Source organism: Anarrhichthys ocellatus, unplaced genomic scaffold (genome assembly GCF_004355925.1).
Source record: "Anarrhichthys ocellatus isolate YVR2014 unplaced genomic scaffold, GSC_Weel_1.0 scaffold39, whole genome shotgun sequence".
Lineage (NCBI taxonomy): Eukaryota > Metazoa > Chordata > Actinopteri > Perciformes > Anarhichadidae > Anarrhichthys > Anarrhichthys ocellatus.
Window position 1 is genome coordinate 3,269,998 of NW_022280069.1, and position 22,969 is coordinate 3,292,966.

General features: G+C 41.3%; 2 protein-coding genes across 2 annotated transcripts in view; one reads left to right on the forward strand and one right to left on the reverse strand.

Moving 5' to 3' along the window:
• The first annotated feature begins 6,297 nt into the window (after nucleotides 1–6,297).
• Nucleotides 6,298–6,916, forward strand: LOC116394433 (tumor necrosis factor ligand superfamily member 6-like). The gene has a single exon (XM_031867511.1). It carries the CDS (start codon nucleotides 6,437–6,439, stop codon nucleotides 6,914–6,916), a length of 480 nt encoding a protein of 159 aa, XP_031723371.1. The 5' UTR covers nucleotides 6,298–6,436.
• Nucleotides 6,917–15,563: 8,647 nt separating this feature from the next.
• Nucleotides 15,564–22,969, reverse strand: part of mcl1b (MCL1 apoptosis regulator, BCL2 family member b) — a 31,470-nt gene continuing 24,064 nt past the window's right edge. The window contains exon 4 of the mRNA XM_031867393.1: nucleotides 15,564–15,633. Coding sequence (XP_031723253.1) covers nucleotides 15,615–15,633 — 19 coding nt within the window. The 3' untranslated portion in view covers nucleotides 15,564–15,614. The remainder of the gene's footprint in view (nucleotides 15,634–22,969) is intronic.

Sequence of the window (22,969 nt, forward strand, 5' to 3'; positions counted from 1 at the left end):
CTCCATACATCCTGGATAAATCACACATTAAATGGCACATTGTCCGAGTATAAACCCAGAAAGGACTCATCGTGTAAAATTATTATAATAACTTTATATACTGTTGGTTTAAATGCAATATATGTTAATACTGGTTATATGTTGATCTTAATCTACAAAGTAACTATTAACTATACCTGTACATGTTTAGAAGAAGCAGCTCTGCAGCCATGAATATAGCAATGACTTGCAGTCTGTTCTAGTCACACCCAGCGTCAGTGCAAAGGTGTAGTCACATAAATACAACATGTACCGGGACTTTAAGATGTGTCAGTATTGACTAATTAGGTTTCATTTATGCAATCAGAATGTTCTAATTCCTTTAATGGATGACAAATTAAATGAATGAAGTTTTGTCGGAAAGGAGTGGTCCATCATGAGCCTCGAGAACAATCAGAACGGGACATCTTGATCATAGAGATGCAGAGACGATAATGTTGCCCGGCTGGTTTGAGAGGTTTTTACAGTCACCTTTTAGAAATTTTGGGTGAAGTATCCCATTTTAAATTTCAGGGGCCAAAGCCATGAAAGGTCATAAAGGTGGTACAGTTGAAAACAAAGACTGTAAACCCGCCGGAGAACAGATAAACAGCTCCCTTCCAGACACTTGGTGATGGGAAAAGAACTCTTGTATTACTCAAGCACCCATCAACACATTAGTCGTCCCTCTGGTGAGGGCGTCAGCCTGACAAGTAAAGGTGAGAGGTGTCGTGGAAGAACACGTTGGACATGTTGAGACAAATGTTCTTGATGTTGCACTTAGTTGCCCTCCTCATTATGTGTTTTACTGCATTACTGAGGAGCCTGCGTGATGAGTAAAGGCTGACTGTGCATGATGTCACCATGGTAAACCAACAAGGTTGTTATGAAATTTGGCCAAATGTAAGCTACTGAAATAAAGTGCAATTCAGCCATACTACCCTAATTATGACATGCAAAGTATACCATATGTGGAGTTTCTTTCCAAGATGAGATATCCACCATTAAGACAAATTTACATCACAACAAAAGGTTCCTCAGTTTTCTCTCAGGTCTCCAATAAGAATTTTGTTCCCTCTAATTTTTTATAAAAACACATAGAACATGGTACAATCAGGACGTATAAACCTACAAAAGATGGATTGATAATACAGTTATTGACTCCGGAAACAAATGGAGAAAAAGTCAGATCACGGTCAGAACACAGTTAAGTTTATCTAACCGTCCTCAAGATACGCAGCGCAAAAGGCTTATTGACGTAGCGACTGCTCGCGGGGCTAGCTGGTGGACTACTGTAGGTGGCGAGCTAACAGCTAACATTGCTATCACTGTTTTCAGAGTTGAGAAGCACAAAAGAAATATTTGTACCATCAATCTCTGTCTCTTAAGTGTTTACAATCCATGCCTCTTTAGTGGAACAGCTTCTACGGCAACAAGTTAAATATAACTTCATGGTGCAACACAGCTAGAACAACAGCTTCCTCCAGTTTGAGCTCTTTGTTGTTGGTCACCAGCACAAATTTAGGTGTCAAAGTTCACCAAAGTTAAAACACAAAAGATGAACCATGATTGCATTTAAATGAATTGATTTTGCTGCTTTAATCGGTGCAGTGAACAGGCCTTAGTGCTGTCAGATTAGTGGAACCAGCTGGACGCAACTGGGAACTGTATCAAATGTAAGGACACCAATGCTCAGAAATCATGTGACTTGGCTTTAATGGATTACCAGCATAAAGCGTGTTGACCAACCGAGCTGGTTTTTGATGTTTTACGCCAAACAAAGGTGTAATTGTCGTCTCAGCTTTAACATCTGCTGAGAACAGCTCAATCCACTGCAGTCCTCTGTGTTTTCCAAACAGGAGCTGCTCTCTGAAATATTCTACATGCAATATTCTACATTAAACATGCATATACCCAGACCTGAACAGTGTGGAAACAGCCATGTTCTTAAGGCCATATACTGTATACAAAATAATAGCAATAATGATAAAACATAGTTCATGTCTATTGTTCATAAATAACCTGTTGTAGCGGTTAAAAAGCTGCCTCCAGATTCACATAAGAACATGGACATTTCAGATGCAGAAAAATATCTTTTTGTAAAAGAAATAATGTAATATAAACACACACTCACACAGACATACTTCTTATCCAAGTGCATAAAACTGTCTATAATTGTGATTTATGCCTTTGAAGGATTCCTGGCTGATTCCTTTAAAACATCTATCTATTTTATTCCAATAGAAAAAGTACAACTTTACAAGCCCAAATTGGGTCTTTGTCAGGTATTGTACTTTTCCTAATGTAATATAATTTTAAAGGGAGCATCCAGCAATGCTTTGAGTCCGTGGGGGACAGAACTCATTATATTTGTAGGAGAAGGATTGTCTTTAAATGTCTCTTCTTAAGGTCAGGAATTAAATCCACAAACTCAGTTTTATCAAAATGACACATCACAATGTTCATCAGAATTATAAGAATAAAAATGAAGTCTGACTCTACATCATCTCCGTTATTTTAGTCTGCGTGATTCTAATTCCCTTTGTTTTGTCATTTTACCAGTGTGACCATGAATATGACTCTAAACAAGTAAAACGTCTGCAGTATATTATTTGGTGCAGTCCCCCCCCCCCCCCCCAAAAAAAAACTGTTGCACAACAGCAGGTCGACAGGTGCGTAGGAGAACGTCTGGGGTACACAAAATGAAACAGAAAAATTCCCCCATATTTTACACTTCCATATATTTTGTTTGACATTTCTGTATGATCGTCAAAAAGGCATCGATAACAAAGAAAGGGTGGTTTCTCTCGAACAACAATGGAAAACAGGAACCACAAACGTCTTCAAAAATACAACTAAAAACTCTAAAAATGAACAAAACAGATTATATATATATATATATATATATATAAACAAACTAAATAGAAACTCTTTCACATTAAAGGGGGCAGTTGCGGTGGTCTCGGTGCTTGTTGTGGAACTGGGTCTGATAAAGTTTGAATGAGTGAAAAGCTGAATGGAGCCAGACGGGGGAGGCATGCGTGGCGTTCACGGTCACGTGGTGGATCGTGTTTCCTTTGTCTCTGAACCCCACGGCCTGCTTTGTGTGAACGAGGGGATCCGATTTCCCCTCGTCTTTGATGTCTCCTCCTCCCACGCTTCCACGCCTCCTCTCTTCAGCTATTATCCCCCCCCTCCCCCTCTACCACATACCAACCCACTCGCCCTCCCACGCAGCGCCCCCACACACACACACACACACACACACACACACACGGCCTTGCCTTCTGCTTACGGAAAACTCGACACAAGGCTGCATCTGGAGGTGAATGCACGGCCATGAGCCTGAATACCTCATCGAATGACCAGCAGGGAAAATATTCAGGATGAAACAAACAACAACCATGAAAGCAAAAACTGAAGACGCCATCAGCTTTATGTCCGAACACTAACATGTATTTGCTAAGTTAAGTAGAAGGGACATTACTTGAGTAATGACGATAAACAAATCTTTAATCCTGAATTCCTCACCAGTCTTTATCCAATTTTAGCCATGCTGAACTGAAGGTCAGTCTTTCTTGCACACAGATTGCCTTATCAGGAAAAAATGTGTTGAGAGAAAAAGAAATAAATCCACAAATATAATGACTGCTTTTTTATGTAATCAATGCATTTTATTTACAGGAACAAAGCGTCGATTTTAAATGAGTTGCTTTCCAGAAAAACAAAAGTTTCTTTCACACAACCATTGAACACACTCAGCATGGATGAAACATCAGGACCATTGTGCAAGTTCATCGAAAGAAACTTGGGTAATTAAAATAGGCAATTTTATTGCTTTTTACAGCCCATATGTAGAAGTTTGAAGGAGTCCTACTACTTGAATATGAACAGCTAATAAATTAATCAATAGATTAAACTATTGTCTTTACTTCTGCCTTTAAAGCAGTTGAAGAAATCCTCCCAAACATTGTTCTTGCGTTATCATCTAGACTGACCAACACAAACAGGTGGGTGGCTGTTAAAGGGTTAAATACCTGTACTGCTCAGCTCTGCACCCTTTCATTATATGTCAAGTTGTCCAAACGTAAGGGACTTTGAGGTCCGGACTCATCTTTGGTGCAAGATAACAGGTTATTAGTGTGTGCCAGGTTCCTTCAGTCATGAATATAAAGTCTGTTATTGTTGTATTTTGTGTTGCATCAGCAATATCATTTTTTGTTTATATATTTGCCTCACTTTCAAAGTTTATAATTGTGTCTTTTTCTCTAAATCTCTCTTGATTTGGAGGCTATGATTTTTAGATCCACAGTATGGATGGTGATGTTGGTCCGCCACTTTGATCGAGACTGAAATATCTCAACTAATTAGATTTCCACGAAATATTCACGGTTCTCAGAGGATGAATCTCAGGGTCTTTGATATTTGTGGTTTTGAGCAACGTATCCTCATAAAACGGTTTGTATGATATCTTACGAAAAGTTATGATTTTTCATCCGTTTTACCTACGAATGTGCAACAACGTATCAATTTCCGCTCGTTACATACAAACTAAACTTTCGTCTTCACAGGAAACAACTTGGATAGGTTTTGGAAAAGATCATCGTACAGCGCATTAACTATTCGTAGGTATAGCTACGAACGCTGCATGAGAACAGCCTGTTTAGTGTGAAATGTCTCAACAGCTGTAGGATGGATTGCCATGCTTCTTTTGTACAGACATTCAAGTTTACCTCAAGATGAAGAGTAATATCTTCAACAATCCCTTCACTTTTCTTCTAGCGCCATCAACAGGTCAAAATTGAAATGGTTAATGACAAAGTTCCTGCAAAACTAATGACGTGCTAATCATGCTAACACACTGACTGAGGCGGTGAACATTGGAAGCATGATACAGCTAAGCGTGCTAGCATGTCATGATGAGCCTGTTAGCATGCTGAATCCTGTGTATCATAGAGACACAGACCAGTCAAACCCAAGATTTCTCCTTAATGAATTTAAAACTTATAACTTGATACAGCTTGATGTTTAGAGAAAAGTACCAACACACATTCTCTGCTAAACCTTCACCGTGTATTAATATGCTAAAAGTTGACGATAGAATCTGTACTACACTGAAATGCTACAGGCCTGGAACCAACCCTAAACAAGTCGTCAGTTGCCTTCAAGCTGCAATTTCGCAAAGCATAATATTTACATTCAGCATGTGACCTAAATTTCCATATGGCCCGCCGTCTATGTGGGGATAATCTATCTTAACCATCGCTGGGCATCGCCATATAATTTATGCCGCAAAACAACATGTGGTATGCAAAGCATCCCTTTGATTGCATTGTTGTTGGGGGCTTGTGCGGTCCGAAATGGCAGGGGCCCCCCACCCTGGCGGGGTCCGCCAGCCAGACTGCCGGGGTCAAGGGGGGGCCTCTTCCCGCACACAGTCGTTTTCGCTATTGAGGCAGCGTCCTTCCTGCAGCCGGGCTGATGTCAGGGCCGAGGAATGTGAAAAAACAGAGCACACTGGGGGGCCTTGTTCTCCCACAGTGAATAGTCCTTGGGTAGGAATCCAAACCACATGCCACACACACACAGCCAGAGTGAAGGGGAGGGAGGAGGACAGGGGAGGACCAAACTGAGAAAACAGACCCCTCTGGAAACCAGCGTGTAGTTTGAGGTCTGGATTCACGGTCGGTTTGAGGTGATTAAGTCCGAATTATGCGAGAGAGGAAATGTCTTGTTAGGAGATAAGTTCATCATCTGCAAACAATTAAAAGAAATCCAGCACTGTCAAAGAAATGGGGCACATGGAGCAGATTTTAAAGGAAAGGAAGCATGGACTTGGATATTATGTTTCTTTTATGTTTCTTTGTTTTATTGTTTCTAAATTCTTTGTTTTGGGCAATTTATTACAGTCGATACTGATCATAAGTCTTAGCATTACCCATTGCCTTGGAAATTTGCTCCGTGCCAACTTTCTACGACAGTGTTTGATATGATTTTATTCTTTGCACTTGCCTGACAAACAGAATTGTCAACTCGTTTCCATCGTCAGTATAAAGGATTTCCATCACTAGACCTATGCATCCATCTGAATGAAACGTCGTTTTAAGTCGACAGGTGATGTGTTGACATGACAACATATACTTGTGTTTAAGAATTAGAAGAGGAAGTTAAAAAGACAAACCTAGGCTACAATGTCGGACGATGTTAGGAAGAAATGCCATAGATGTAAAATGAATTTGTTAATCAAGGGGGTCAGATCAAGCGTAAGCCTGGCGAGAGGTTGTGTGTGCGGTCGTACGTGTGTGTGACTGTGCGTCCATGACTGATTGAGTGTGCACCTCTGTGTACTACCAGTACACTGGTTAGCCGTACTAGTGTACTGTAAACTTCAGTGGTTGCAGACACACCTGGCGGAGATATGCACTCTACTGAGCAGAAAACAACAAACCAGCAACAATTCAAAGCCTTAGCCCGCATGGTGGTTGAGCCGCGATCACACACATGGAATCAGAAATCTATACAGGGTTATCTCCAGTGGGACCTGAAACAATCAGTTCGAAGGAGCATCAACTACAGAAACAGCTGGTTGACTATCCTGCAGCCCGGTGACTACTACATCTACTCCAGGGTGACCTTTTTGAAGGGCGACATTGAGCAACCGCTGGTCAGCAGGGTGATGCTGAGGAAGAACGAGACAGTAGAGGACACGGTTGTGATGCAGGCCTACTGCAATCTGCACAGCATCAGCAGGTCGGCATCGATCCCTCGCCTGTGCACGGCCACGCAGGGAGAGGTGATCCCACTGGAGACAGGAAACCAGCTCAGTGTCTGGGTGCTAGACCTCTCCCTGGTGAACTACGAGGAAGCAGCCACAGCCTTTGGGTTGTACAAACTGTGACCTCAATGCAATGGATGTGCGTTTGCATGGCGTTGAAATCAAATTAAAAATAAGATAATACATGTTTGTGGCCGTTAGTCTTGTGAGAAATTTAAGTTTAAAAGCATTCCTAGTATGTTTAAAAGCACTCCGAGTGGTGGATATTATATGTCACAATATATTTACTTATAGAAGTCTGAAACCAAAAAGTATAATCATTGAATCTATTGAACACTGTGAAGAAGATTTGCTGAAATGTATTAGGTGTTAGGTGAGAGAGGGTATTACAGGTATGGTAATAGATGAGCCCAGCAGAGGCACCGTCTTCAAAAAGGAAGCAGGAAGTGGTCAAGGAAAGACACACTGGCCTCAACGGAGGACGGACCATCGGGTCAGAGGCCAAGGAGGAGCTTGTTGGATTTCAGCCAATCATTGAGCTGATACGAGTCATTCCAGAGACATTTGGAACAAAAGAGTGATTCTGAGGAGAATCAGACCTCGTGACTTTTGCTTTACAGCTAACCGGAATTCGCCGGTCTGCTGGGTGAAACACATGTGGTCTCTGCTCCATGGAACATATTGCTATTAATAGTGTATTCAGTTTGTAACTGTTTTCGCTTTTGTTAAGTAATTAAATACCAGTTAATTTGAACTTGAACCAGCTGTTTTGATTTGGAGACCGACGAGAAAAGTCCATGCAGGGACAGGAGCGGCTTCTTCCTTTGTTCTGAAGTTTTGAACTTAGTCTCCTGAATTGTGCATGAATTAATACCCCAAAAATGAAGAACTCAAATATTTGTAAACAAGTCATTTTTAATGACAAAAAATATTGGTTGTTTTTTCATCTTCTTCATGAGTGATCCTGGTCATACTTGTATGCTAGCCTCTGTGCTAGCTATATAACTGGGGCTCTAATAGGCTAAATGCTAATGCTAAGCTAGACAAATTAGCATGGCTTTAATCATGAACTTTATTTATAGCAACTCAAAGCAATAGCTTGGGAAATAAATACACTTTGCTTTCTTGAAGAGATGAGTAAAAGCACCACTCATTTCGGATTAAACAGAATACATGTTAATTGTCGGTAGCTGTATTTTTTAATTTTGGGCTGGCGAGCTAATATAGGCTAGGCTAAATTTGGCTAATCATCTGGTAGTTGTGATAGTGTTATCGTTCTTCTCATTTAATACAAAGGAAAGAAAGTGAATATCATTTTTGCCAAATACACACACCACAAATGAGACCTCAAATGTGCCAGCTATGTAACTGGAAGGCTAATCGGCTAATTGCTAAAAACATTGGTGCCTTCAAACAGAAACTCAAATAGGCTACAGGTGACAAACTGATGGGTGTAAAATAGAAAAGCCCCAAACTGATAATCATGTTATCTGTCTGCAGAGTAAATCACAATTATTCCAGTCAATGAAGGGAAACTTCTCCCAGCAGATAAATCATGTTACATGCCAAGTTAAATAAAGCAGACTGATTCAGAACGAAAACAGAAAAGGGAGGATGAAAGCGAAAGGAGCGAACTGTTAGAAGAAGGCACATAAAAGCCTCTGGCAGAACCCAGCGGTAACAGGCATGGAAAATGTTCTTGATCCATGTTTAAATCATGTAAATATCCTAAAATGCTTGGTAAAGCCCTGCAGGCTGCCACAATGCAGAAGTCAAAGATGTCTTGTGATGATTCTTGTGCACAGATGAGTTTTCTAAAGAAATCAAGAACAAATCAAGCAAGAAAGGATCAAGGAAATATGTAGATAAGGCATGCAGATAGATTCAAGACTTAAAGACAGTCATCGCAGAACTAGCAGAGCCTGCGTCACAGAACTTGAGGTAAAAACATGATGATACCACATCACGAAAACAAACATACACATATCATACAGGTATATAACTAAAGCCAAAGGACAGCCTCCAGTAGTTACACCCAACAACAACATGATGTCTCTCTCTTCAACTAAAACACCTCCATTGTCTAATCAAACACTCTGATACACATCATCGTGTCTGGGACTCAATGTTCTCATGCGTTACACACTCACGAGACATGTCCCCACCCAGCCTCGACTTGTCCCATGAATGGATTGCAAATTCCTGAGAAAGAATGTGTCACTAAACATCTGTATCCTTCTCAACCTTTCCACTGATACACCTACAAGGATGTCAGAGGATTCCTAACACGGACGTACTGATATTTCAACGTATCCTCACACAACGGTCCGTCTGATTTCTTACAAAAATAACGCTAGTCCCATTTTTGTGCCTTTATCTACGAATTTCCACTTGTTACATTTACACAGTCTTTTAAAAATAAACCTCCGTTTTCACAGGCAACAAAACTACTTGATTGTAAAGATTGTGTTTTGGGCTGAAATAACCATGGAAGTGTGTAGGATCTTGCGACATCTAGTGGTGAGGTTGCAGATTGCAACGTTTCCCGTGTGCCAAGTGTGTAGGTAAATCACGAATGGCCGAAGTGAAAATGCAAAAGGCCCTATCCAGAGCCAGTTGTTTCAAGATTGGCATAGGTTATTTAAGGAATAGCAGAGCCGATGTGTGTGCAGTGGGAAGTTGCGTGAGCGAACGAGTTGGCAGTAGAGAACAACAGAGGTTTCCTGTGTTTATTTTTCCAGCCCTTGAGACAAAAACAGCAGTCTCCTCAGTGTTTTGACGACCACGGTCGTGGAAGCAAGTTGGTTTGTCCGTTCAGGGCTACCGTAGAAACATGGCGGCCGGCTCCGTGAAGAGGAGCTCCGTATATAGACAAACGGCTCATTCTAAGGTAACAAAAACACAATGTGTCTGAAATACTCTAAAGAAAACATACTTATATTATATTCCATTTCTGCAAATAAATCCACCTAAATGCCAAGTTACGCGACACATAAATTAACATTGACTTCCATTGTTTGCTGGGTGAGAGAGAGGTTTTTGTATGATTCAACCACCAACCCTACCACCTACCACCCACCTTGTGTGGGTTTTTCCAGTCTTTATACTTTCTGGTTCACGATTAGGTGGCTTACATACAAATTGATTTTGTGGAATGTCTACGAATTAAAAAGTAGGTTTAACTACGAACGCTGTATGAGAACAGTCTGGATATTTGATATAAAACTTCCAGAAAAGAGTTGGCACACACCTGTCCCCTTACATACCGCTATATGAATGAATTTTCTTTTTCCTTTTGTGTCAAATCAATGCAATGGTCCATCCCGCATGGGATTAGCTACATGACATTGCACATGTACCAAATACCACATGAATAAGGATGTTTGGTAATTAACCTTCATTTTCCAAAGAGAAACTATTTGCTTTACACAGAACAGAAACTAATTTGTTTGACAAAGAACAGAAGAGAAACCAAATGTAAAAGATACCAATGCAATATGTTTTTTTTTAACACTTCAAACACCTCTACAGTTTGTAAGCTATGATAACGTATGTAAGTGTGAGCACGCAGTTTGGCAACGGAAGTACGGCAATGTGAAATAACTCATCGTGCTATGCAAGGGCATTAACCACCAGACATGACGAATGCAACCTAAGCATGTTGACTTTCCAGTGCAATAAGTGAGTGGGTAGAATGAATTAGCAAGTGAAACCTAGAGCGTAGCGTTACACCTGCCAGAAATTACCAGCATATAAGCCACTAGCTGTTGAAAACAAAAACAGAACATGTAGGTGTCCTTGTAACAGCCTCCAATCAATATTAAATACATAATCATTTCTGTTTATTATCTTTATTTACTTAAGTTACTACAAGCAACAAAGGACGCATTTGGCTGAAAGTCACCAGTTAATGCGGTCGCACTTTAAATTGAAGCACCTGTTGCTCTGAAACGGTCGTGATCCTGTGAATTCTGCAGAACTTCAGTCTGCTGTTTCGAATATTGATTCTGACAACAGACATTTTGATGCTGTTAAGGGTTTTGATTTTACGTTTAAAGCGTGCTAACTCGTCTGTATAGCTGGGGCAAAATGCCACTTCCTTTGCCAACATGGGGACACATTTGTGACGTCATCTGTAAAATGGTCGACATATCATCCAGATACTCTGATGAAGTTGAATTGTGTCCAGTCATTAGAAACCTTTATAAGGCTGCAAAATTACCAGAAAAGGTCTGGTTCTCTCTCTGGTAGTTGAGGTAAATAAAGGACCCCCAGTTTGAGAATTTGCATTATAAAAATAGGCAACCATGTGTTCTCGAGTTAGGGTTAAAGATATAGACAGTACATTGCAGTCCATGTGTCTGTAATGATGCAGTGCGTCACGTGAAAATGCCCAGTAGCGCTTCTTCTCATCTTCCTGCCTTGTTCTTCCGGTGATGTGTCATCACTAAAGCGTGGCGTCGGGCCAGCGTCTGACCTCCTTCAATCTTATGAACCTCCCGTGTTATTGTAAGGCCCAGTCACGTCCGATGGGATTACATCCACCTCTTACGTAAGGCTCGGCAAGTCCGGACATGCACTTTTCAACCAGTTAGTTCAGCCTCGTGCAGGAATCTGCCTCGCTACTGCAGCTGAGAACAAGATGTTCCCATCTACTGATGCAGCATTTGAGGACTGTCAGGCAGCATCAAAACAAGCAGCCGTTCTGCATGTCCTCAACGAACACTCTAAAGGCTGTGCTATGCTCAACAAACAGCAGTTTTCCTTGCTTTTTGCAGCATTTTTACCTATTTGTTCCAAAATATATTTTTCCTGGACAAACTACCATAAACTAATATGATTTTTCAAATAATGCAGGGAAATAATTATTATAACGACATGTTAAGCCGTTCTAGCAGGATGGCTCTAGATCTAGGCTCTATCCAAACAGCCATAGAGTGGATCACCAAGAAATTTTAGATATTCATGGTTAGCAGAGGATGAATTCTAATGAACATGGCTATCCCCGTTTCCTGTAGTGCCTCCATGCGGTTGACATTTGTAGTTTTTAGTCATATGTCTCGACTACTATTAGATGGACTGCCATTCAATTTGGTTCAGACATTCATGTTTCCCATCAGGATGGATTGTAACTTTGGTGATCCCTTAACTTTTCATTGAGAGACAATCTTTGTCAAATACTTTGGTTTCCTGCAAAAGTAATTTCATTCCTTTTCATGTTTGTTTTTGGCCGTCGCCATGTTTGTTTCACCCAAAAGTGACACGAGAGGGTGGCTCGGTATTGTCCAGGTTGAGCTTCAGGTGGTGTGTCGCCATCCACTTCAAGATGTCAGCCAAGCATGCAGCGATGTGTGCCTCCACTTGAGTGTCACCGGGGGGGGGAAATGACAAGATCAGCTGGGTGTCATCGGCATAACAATGGTAAGAGAAGTCATGCGAGCGAATAACAGAACCCAGAGATGTTGTGTAGAGCGAGACGAGAAGGGGGCCCAGGACTGAACCTTGTGGAACCCCTGTAGTCAGCATGCGTGGTTCCGACACGGCCCCCCTCCATGTCCCCTGGTAGGATCGACCTGTCAGGTAGGATGCAAACAGGGAGAGTGCAGAGCCTGAGACGCCCATCCCCTCGAGGGTGGAGAGGAGGATCTGGTGGTTCACCGTGTCAAACGCCGCAGACAGGTCCAGGAGAATCAGGACAGAGGAGAGAGTGTTCGCTCTCGCGGCGTGAAGCGACTCCGTCACCGCAAGGAGGGCTGTCTCAGTCGAGTGACCCACTTTGAACCCGGACTGGTGGGGGTCCAAGAGGCTGTTCTGGTGGAGATAGGAAGACAGTTGGTCAAAGACAGCACATTCAAGTGTTTTGGATAGAAAGGGTAGAAGAGAAACCGGTCTGAAGTTCTTGACATCAGAAGGATCAAATGATGGTTTCTTCAGAAGGGGGGTGACTCTGGCAGTCCTGAAACAGATGTGTTGATGAGGTGGGTGAGGAAAGGAAGGAGTTCAGTCGCAATAGACTGAAGAGGGGAGGGGATCGGGTCAAGGGAGCACGTGGTGGGGCGGTTAGATTTGTAACAAGGTTACATCTGCCTTAAACAGGTGCCATTTTACCACTTTGCTCTTTATACAGTTACAACTATCTCTCTCTATATTATCTGCTTCATAAAGTGGCCGAGTTCCTTGATAAGAACTTCCAAAATAAAATGTATTTTTATCATTAACCGTCTCAAACTCCATGTTGTCACATCATCTGCCTCCTATAGCATCATCACAGACGCACAGTGCCATATAGGTCTTGTAATTTAGATTTTAAAGTAGGCCAGTGCTGTTTTAAAAGGCTTATATCCTCACACACATTCTGTTTTCAATGACATGATGCAACACTCAATTATACACAGCTTACAGTCTGAGATGTCGAATGTTAAAGAACGAACGTAAACACCACTTAAGGGTACGTCACGTCTGCAGGCTTTGCGATTGGTTGACGCAACAGGAGATGGTTAAAAAAAACAGTCTTTATTTCACAGAAATCCAACAGAAATCCCCTCCATAATCCAGCAGACTCCCCAGAGACATCCAACAACTGTAGCGAGGAAATAAAACATGCCCGCCCACATGCTTTCGGTTCCATTGAAAGCATTTGAGGTAAATGGAAAAAAAATGCTTTGGGGCAACACGTCTGATTCCAAAATCATAGCTTAAGGATGTAGGGAGGGATTTAAAGGACGAGAACGTTTGTAAAGAGTGAACAACATGGTGCATGGTGTTAAAGTCAGGATAGGAGCTTATTTGCATTTGTATAGAAACATCCATGAGAACAAAGAGCCCATGAGTTTCATTCCAAAACAAGACGTCCACCTACACAGATGTCGAAAAGTTTCAGAAAAAAAACATGCTGGAATGAATTTCCTTACATTTTCACATTTGGTTCAAGAAAATAATACAATTATTAAATATGTTGTAAAGTGCAAAAAGCAAAGCATTTCCCTGTAGTGACAACTAAAAACTTATTTTCTGTCTAATATTATGAGATCTGTTTTATATAACGCAAAGGAACTAAGTACGGAGGACCATTCGGGCAAAATGAAAAATAAAAACTGTTTTTTTTCAGTTATATTACTTTCAGAATTCTGATGACGAAAATCAGGCAAAAACTAACTGAGCATAAATGAAGCGCTCTGATTTCTAACTAGCGATGTACAGATCAGATACCGATATCGTCCGATTGCACGTCCGCCTACGACATCGTAGAGCCGAGGGAGAAAACAACAAACGTGTCAGCAGTTGGGAGTTTTTTCACACTTGCCACGCCAACAAGTTCTACGGCTTCTTGTCATATGTAGCAAGTGTTTGGAGGCAGCAGCACTGAAAAACGTCAACCTCCTCCAGAAGCATTTCACCGGCTTTATTATTTATCGGAACTGAAATTACTATTTGCACCAAATGTTTACAAATAATTTAATTGAATGTTTATTATTCATCAAGTTTGTTTGCACTTGTATGTGACAGACGTGATTAGTTTATATTTGAGTTGTATTGATATCTACTGGAATTTTAATTCATTTTAAGTTTTTACCAATTTGTTGCTGCATTTAAAAGGTTTTGCTTTGTTTTGCTATGTTGTAATTCCTGTTCATTTTGAAGAGGTTTTTACCAAGTTGCTGGTGCACGATTTATTATTTTAATAATAAATGATTTATTTCTGTGTATGTCTTCGTTACATTTTGTTTGGAAAGCGATGTTTTTACTTACACATACAATAATGATCCCCGTTTCTTGCACACATTCATACAGCTAATTATCAACACTGGTGTCAGATCAGTGCTCGTATCGGCCGACAAAATAGAAAGTAAGTTATCAAGAATAAAACTATTTCACATTAAAACTGTTTTTTTCCCACATTGCCTTAATCGTCATCCGTACACAACAAATCAACAGATATAAAGCAAAACAATAATTAACGGATTACATTTGTATGAATGACTCAAGTTTATGAATATGAAGTCTGAACTGTGTGGTCGTGAAAAAAAGACCAAGTCATCAACAAACCACCTCGTGAAAATAAAGACCATTAAAATCCCCAAATTCACCGTGAAATGTCTTGTGAGGAAAGCCAATGAATACTATTTCTCTCTCTCTTACTAACCTACAGTCATATCGAGCCATGCAATTTCAGTTTTATGTGCCGAGGTTTAGAGATGTCTTTCTCTAAAACTTCTGCTTCCACACAGAGGCTCGTGGAATTATATTTTTGCAGCTGAAAGCCACCTAAGCGGGGTGGTGAGGTCAGATTTTATAGGAACTACTCCTCACTGTAAAGCAGTTACAAAGAAAGCTGCTGAGAAACGGAAACAGTTCCTGCCGAATGTTTTTAAACGTCCCTTTTCAATCATGTGAGCAACAGAAACAAACTCACTCGTCTCCATTGAATTAGGGCGGGGGCAGAAGTCTCAGACACATATCTCAAAAAGATTTTGCATGGTTAGATAACACTAAAGGCAAGTCTTTTTGTAATTTGGGTGAACTGACCCTTTAACCACATGCTATCCCAAAAAAGGTGCTCAGTAGAATGAAGTTAACATAATGGATGCACAGATAATTAAAAACAGATATTACAGTGCTAATATAACCCGGAGATATGTGCCATGATTGGGATAAAGTAATTGTGCCATCAGTCAGAGTGTTGCGGGAAGGGCTCCATTCAGTAATGGATGGGACACAGAATCACATGGCGATGGGAGACGCAGTAAATAATGGTGGCGTTTTTTTTTTCCTTCCAGTTGCTGGTTTCATTCCAGAGCAGAATGTCGAAGGTCACTGGTCCTCACATTACGGCGCAGCGGCTGCAGAAGTTAGAAAACAGAGGTTATTACGTCCATCCACAGCAAACACTCGACCCAATAATCATCATCCAGGAGACCTGCAGAACTCTGCTTTCACTCCTTAAATGCTGAATGCAACATTAGATAAATAAAAAAAAAATGAAATGTAATAATGGCTAGTCTAGAATTAGGTGTTATGCCTCCGCCAACCAGTTACAGCTTACATCCATGTCTGTGTTGGACCTTCGTGACACATTTGAAGAGATTCGCCCAAGACGTCTTCTGAGATATCATGAGAATGGGACGGACGTGAGGTACAAGTGACTTAAGTCGACCAAAATCGAGTTTGTTCATCTTTGAGTCCAGTTGGACGTTTGTGCCAAATCCAAACAAATTCCCTCAGACGTTCCTGAAATACTGCGTTCACAAGAATGGACCGGAGGGACAGATGAACAACATTGCCTATCGACAGATGGGCCTCAACATCTCTTTGGTGAGCTGTTTTAGTGAGAAACCAATCATGCCTTTGTGTTTTCATTACAAATCAAAAATAAATGATTCACCAAACCAGATAAGAAGCAATGTGTTTTCATTTCAAATATTGGCACCTTTTTTTCGTGCTGCCGGTGGCGGGCCGTGCATTGTATACCTGGGCCTTCACTGCTGTCCTGCAGTTGAACCGCCTAACGGTTATTATTTGTTTCGTGTAAAAATTAAGCTCAACACCTATAAATAATACACTAAATGCAGATAACGTTACATGAATACGCACACGGGATGCTGCGTCATTAACGGACCAATGCATTAAAAAAAAAAACTGCGGAGCTAAAACACGTATTCCACCGCACACTGAGGAGCACGGGCCATTCAAATATTATTCACATCAGAGGGAACAATATTAAATAGACACATGAACACAGGAGTAACGCTATGATCACTCCGTCCAGGAAATACACGAAACCGTAGTTCTTGTTACTGACTGTCTGTCAACACCGAGGGGGGAAATGAGTCCACTTGAAAACACATGAATCTTCAAAGATGATCACTTTAACTCAAACTTAACTTTAACACTTTGCGCGGAGTATATAGACTTCTGCCGCTTCACGTGTCTTCTTGTTGCTGTGCACCGACTAAATATGTCACCAGAGCCACATAGGACATAACAATATTTCCTATCACATATAAAACCAAACAATCCATCTTCATAAAAACAAGTTGTACACGTAATAATATATAAACAAGCATATTAAAGCTACTGCAGATGTAAAAACAAAAGCAGTTAACTTACCAAAGCTGCTGTTCACTATTTAAAGACAAAGTGCATCCTCCTTTCTTTGTTAATAAAGAGTTTAATCTCACGGTTGTTCAGTACATCCGTGTGTTTTAGTTCCAGTAAGAAGTCCTTCTTGATTCATGGACGCCAGTGAAGACAGTCGAGCCTCCCCAGTTGTATTTCTTGAATAGGTTTTAATGTGTTTGAGGCTGAAAATGTCCGCTCGGCAGAGGCAGCAGATATTGGGATTGTCACCGCCCAACATGTCAGCCCACTGACCAATCACGTACTTGTAGGCCAGCTAGCAGGCTCTGACACGTCAAAGAATACGCCCAACATGTCAAACTAAAGATCTGATTGGTTGAAGAATATGACAATCAACAATATCTTCCCCATTCACTTAAACTGCAAAGGGATTCACTTGTGAGTCTGCAGGCCTCAGGCCTCTCTTCTCACCTAGAGACAGAGGTGAACTCTGATTGGATAAAAGGTCTACTTAAAACAACCTGCACTGGAAGCAGAGCAACCGAGGAAGACAGTAGTTGTGCAATGAGAAAATAAGATAATGGGAAAAATATTTTTATAAATTATAATACATGTAGTGTATTTAAGAAAAAATATTAAATTATAAAATCGCTATAACTTTGTGATTCTGTCTAGGTCAGCAGAGAAGGCCTTGCAGGCCCTGACGGCCCACCACTGACTGCTGCCAATCAGTTATGGAGCTCGGCGGGCCGGTAAACATCCGGGTTGGAAGCACGAACCCTGACCGTCGACTCTGCTCACAGTATGTGAAACACAGTATTGTTTCATCAGCTCCATGGCGTGTGTGTGCTGCACCCACATGACTTTAAATCAACACGGCCATCTGGGCTGCAGTGTTTTAATCCGTTCTTGTCTTTACAGCTTTCTGGATTGTCGCAAAGACAAATTGCACTTGGCGTGGTCATGTTTGTAATGTTCTTTTGAGGAAGCTGTGTGTGTGTGTGTGTGTGTGTGTGTGTGTGTGTGTGTGTGTGTGTAGCAATCTGGTTGGTATGAAGAATTGATCCAAAGTAAAAAACTGAGCTAAATGGAATCAAAACATTCACACAAACAAACATTGCATTTCCAAGAAAATACAGCTGGCATTGACATTTCTAAGCACGAATACACTAACAAGTTGACATGAAGTACGTTTGATTTTTACTGCAACCGATGCAGCTGACACACCTGTCCAGGTGAGTATCTCATTCTACCTATACGGTCAAATTGCTCACCAGATAAGATAACATGGGGGTGTATTCTGGAGACAGTTCTCAGCATTGGTCCACATGCTAACTCACGTGTCCTCCCCTGCTTGTGTGTGTGTGTGCACTATCTGCAACAATTAAATTGTGCAAACCTGCCTTTGCACTTAGCAAGGCAACTGCAGATGAATAAAGCAGGAACAGCCGCACTTGTCGAGGTAAGCGCAGACCAATCGGGAGCTGCGTGCATTCGGTGTGGATGCAGACTGTGGTGGTTTGCAGGTGCGCTCGATTTTGCGGAGCCTGGCACGAGAAACTACACAGTGTTCCCGATTCTCCTTCTTCCTCTAGTTATGGCCAGGAAAGTCCACCAAACCCAAGCCCAAGTTAAAGTTTCCTGAGAGAATGCAAGGGTCTGCCTGACGTACAGTTCGTCATCAGAGGCTGTACGTTTAGGCTTCCTGTGGTAGCGTAGCGATCTACTGCTCATGTGCGAAACTCTTCCTCCAAGCGAACAGGATAAGCAGAACTATTACGCACCAATAGGTTGTTTGTCATAATGAAGTTTATTTTGAAAAGACCTCATGCGTACAACAGGCAGAAGTTGTCACGTGTTGCTGGCTTTCGTTTGGAAAAGTCCTCCTGCGGTGGCTGTCGATTCTTGTTAAGTCTTGTTTGGTGTTTTCCCAAAAATAAACTGTGATGCAGCTTTGCTGTGCAGCGCGGTTCATGCCAAGCTGTAAGATCGACTCTGCCTTTCTAATGTGCAAGAGCTTCTGACCAGGTGCCCTTGAGCAACAAACTCAGTGCTAAACCTCCTCGCTCACTGGAGCTGCTCTGTGACCAACGATGGACAGTGCGAGTCAAATCTAAATGTGAACCCCCAAAAAAACACCAGACAAAAGCAGATGAACTCCGCAAAAGGCCTTCGCCATCTAAATGTAGCTTAAAGGGATGTGAGATGACAGCCAGAAAAGTCACAAGTGGTCTTTAACTTGTTGTGCAATCCCAATTACTCATGATGGGAGCCCTTTATTTAGAGTGCATGTTGTCATCCAGCTCTCCGGAGCCTTGATCCTCGCTCAGCTGTTGGGCTCTGCTGCAGAGACAGCTGTAGTGACACAACGGGGGTTAAAAAAACCCTTTATATTAATCATAGTGAGTGAGGACAAGTCTAATCATGATTACTACTGCTCCTTTTAAGGATCTAAAATAATTACATACACAAGCTGGAGGCCAACTTGGGATCTCGCCAGCCGCGTTGCCAAATCAGGGCCCTTCTCCACTTCCTACGCCTCTACTTCTGGGGCTCTGGTTTGGACCACAGCCATCTTTGCTTTTTGGCCTTCATATTGATCTTAACTACACACCTGTAAAGTTTTGTCACTGCATCTTGAACGGTGGGGACGATATCCAGCCTGGTTTTCCTAAAGATTACGTTCCCATACAACGAAACCGGATCGTTTTGAGGGAAAGTTTCTCCCAGGTTAGGTTTGTTTTTCACGTTTCACAAATATATTTCTAGTCATAGTCTGTGGAGTTCTTCATGGGGGGAGGGGTCAGAGTAGACGGGTCTGTCAACACGAGACTTTCACCCAGGAGGCCGCTGTTCGTGTCCCGTATGAAACCTGAAGTCAAAGATTATTTACTTAAATTTACATCCGTGACTTAAATGACGCAACAAACGTGCTTATTTCAAAACAAACGAGGTTTTACGAAACATTACCGAGTCATGTTGTTGCATTTTTGTTTTGTTTTGAATTCACAACCTTCATCACGTGTAACCGTAATCCATGAGAAAAGAAGTTTCTCTCCAAACGTAATCGAGAAAGCAGTTTGTTTGTGTGGGAACCGAATTTTGTAGAAGACACGTTGACAAAATCTGTCCGCAGACAGACAGACAGACATATACACACCTGCTCAGTAAGTACCGCCTCTGTGGCAGTTACCATCTCCAGGAGCACATTTTACCACGATGACGCGCACGCACGCACGCACACACGCACGCACACACACGCACACACACGCACACACACGCACACACGTACACACAGACAAGGTGAAAACAAAACCAGAGTCACTGTCGCGGCTGGTAAATACATGTTTTAGTTCAGAGAGGTTAGTTTGAGATATTTGCATATGTGGTCACTATAAATTGAAACTGTTAAGTTAACTAAGACGGAATCATGAAGGCTGAAACGTTGAAACTGAATTATTTGAAGGTTTTAAAAGGATCTGCATGTGTATGAGCCTCAAACACACAACAGCTCTTTCCTTGTGCACAAATTAACACATTTGCAGATGCATGCGTGGTATGTTTGCATCTTTCATTTTGCAGGCAATGTTTTGTGTGGAAAGAAACAGGTCCTGATTGGCATTTAAGTTGTCCGGGACTGTGCTGCAGGACTTTGGGACTATAGTGATACTCTGTGATGGGGTAATACGTTGTGGCAAGTTTAGTATTTTTTCCAGCCACAACCACAGAAAATTAATGGAAGTGGACGTCACAATATGGCACACGCTGTCTTAACGGCGGGGGATCTTTTTGGGAAGTCGGCCGTGGAAACACCGCAGCAATGATCACTAAGCAACAACGACAGAGACACAATGAAAACACCAGACGAGCTAAATATAAAGAGGCCTCTCATAATTATAAGCTCCTTTAACCTGCCCTTTTATTCGCTTTATGTTGACTTACAGGAAGAGACACGCCTCTGATAACGTGCTGACACAGCCAAGTCTCGTCAGGCCACAGCTGCAGCATTCTCAGCGGTATTCAGTCAAATTTATCAGTAAACCGAGGTCACAATGGGTCGATAATTTGCAGTTTTCTGTTCACAAGTATTTCTAACTGAGAGAAACATTTAGGTACTTCCCACTGCACCAAAACAACACAGCAGCTGATATGCGCCACTAAGCAGCCGGGGTGCTCCACCCCAATGCTTTCTGTGGCGCTTCAGCAGAAACATCTTGAGCCGTCCGACTGACGAACGTATTTGCTGACCTGTTTGCTGAGAAGCAGCAGAAAGAGAAGCGTGAGGAAAACGTTACGTCATCGGTGATGCAAGAGTTGTACCGGACTGTTTTGGTTAAGCAGTCGTAAGAAACGTTAAGAAATATATGAAACCACGGCTGTGTGACGTTGGTGTGCACCAATCAAAATATGAAGAAAGTTGTGGAATGAATGCGTTTTGTATTTAATAATATATTCTGCACTTTAACTGTGATTGTTGCTTTTTAATTCATGAATATTTAATGTTGTTGAGAAACACTTCAAGACCTGAAACCAGGTTTTTCATAGGGTTTTAATGCGAGATAAAAAAATCTGTAGTCTCCTAAATAAAGTCACAAAGTATCTGAATAATTAAGAAATGTTGATATACATTTGTATGTCATTGTTTTAAGGTAAAGAAAAAATAATAGTTTATCAACACTTAAACATTATCATTAATATAAAATAACATCTATTTTATTATTTACTCTACTCGTGTAACGCTATCATTCCGTTTACATTTTAAAATCATGTTGGTACATTATGTTTGTAATATTAAAATATGTGCTAGTATTTACGATGTGTTGACCATTTGCTTCAGGTTTGTGAGTCGTTTCTTTTCATATTTTTCTGTTTGACTGAATTGCAGAAACTGGTGGAGCAGAGAACCAAGGATCACTTCCTTAAGTGAAGGAGATAAGATCAGATACAGAGTGTAGGAAACGTGTGGGTTTCCCACAGTGAGCATTCCAACCAATCACACATACGTCATTAAACTAACCCCAACCACTCACCTAAAAATCTGCTTTAATTAAATAGTTGACAATTTGAACTAGGGAGCAGTGACGAGGAAATGTGGAAATTAAACGAGGATCATTCACAAATAACAAAATCAAAGAACAAAACCACATTTTATTAATCAGAGCATTTAAATAAGAGCGTGGTATTATCAGAGCATTGGATGTATTTTGAGTATCAGCTGGGGGAGGCGCTGTAAATAGCTGCTTGTGTTTCTCTCCCCTGTCGACTGTGGAGGCTGTCGATGTGGAAAATGGAATTAGCGCCGAAATTTCTTTAAAGTTTGAATTTTTGCGGCATTAAAAACTCTCAAAAACGTCGGATGTGCACAAACGGGTAAAAGAAAATAGCACTGGACCACCGCGAAAGGCCTGTCTGATGATGTGACGTCACTGGCCGTGCAGACGCTTGCGTTCCGACAAAACCAAACAAAACTCTCAGGCGAGCGTAAAAACATTTTTGCGCGATGAAGTAAGTTTTAGCATAAAGACCATAAAGCATCTATTTGACTCTAAATGGACCATAATGTACTAAATGAACATCATGCTGTATTGAAGAAGACTTGAAACTAGAGATTGAGACCATAAACTCATGTTTACAATGTTTACTGAGGTAATAAATCAAGAGAGAAGTAGAGTCATTTTCTCATAGACTTCTATACAACCAGAGGAGTCGCCCCCTGGTGGCGAGTAGAGAGAAATTTTAAATTGCCACTTGGATTGGAAGCATTCCGGTTGCCTCAACATGCCAACGATGAGCTGGAGGCTCATAGCTAACGATGCTAACAACGGCGAAGCTATCAGCTGTAACCGTCATATGAGAGCATTGCAGAGCCAGTGGGGCACGCTCACGTGTGTGAACGTGCACTAAAAGCACAGCTATGACAACAATGCAAGGAGCTGTGATAAAAACACACACACACACACACACACACACACACACACACACACACTATAGCTAATAGCTGCTGCTGCATTGTTTCAATAAATGTAATTTTTTTTTGTATTTGCATTGTGTACATTTGAAAAGTGAATTTAATCCCAGAGGTAAACAGCGTATAAACTG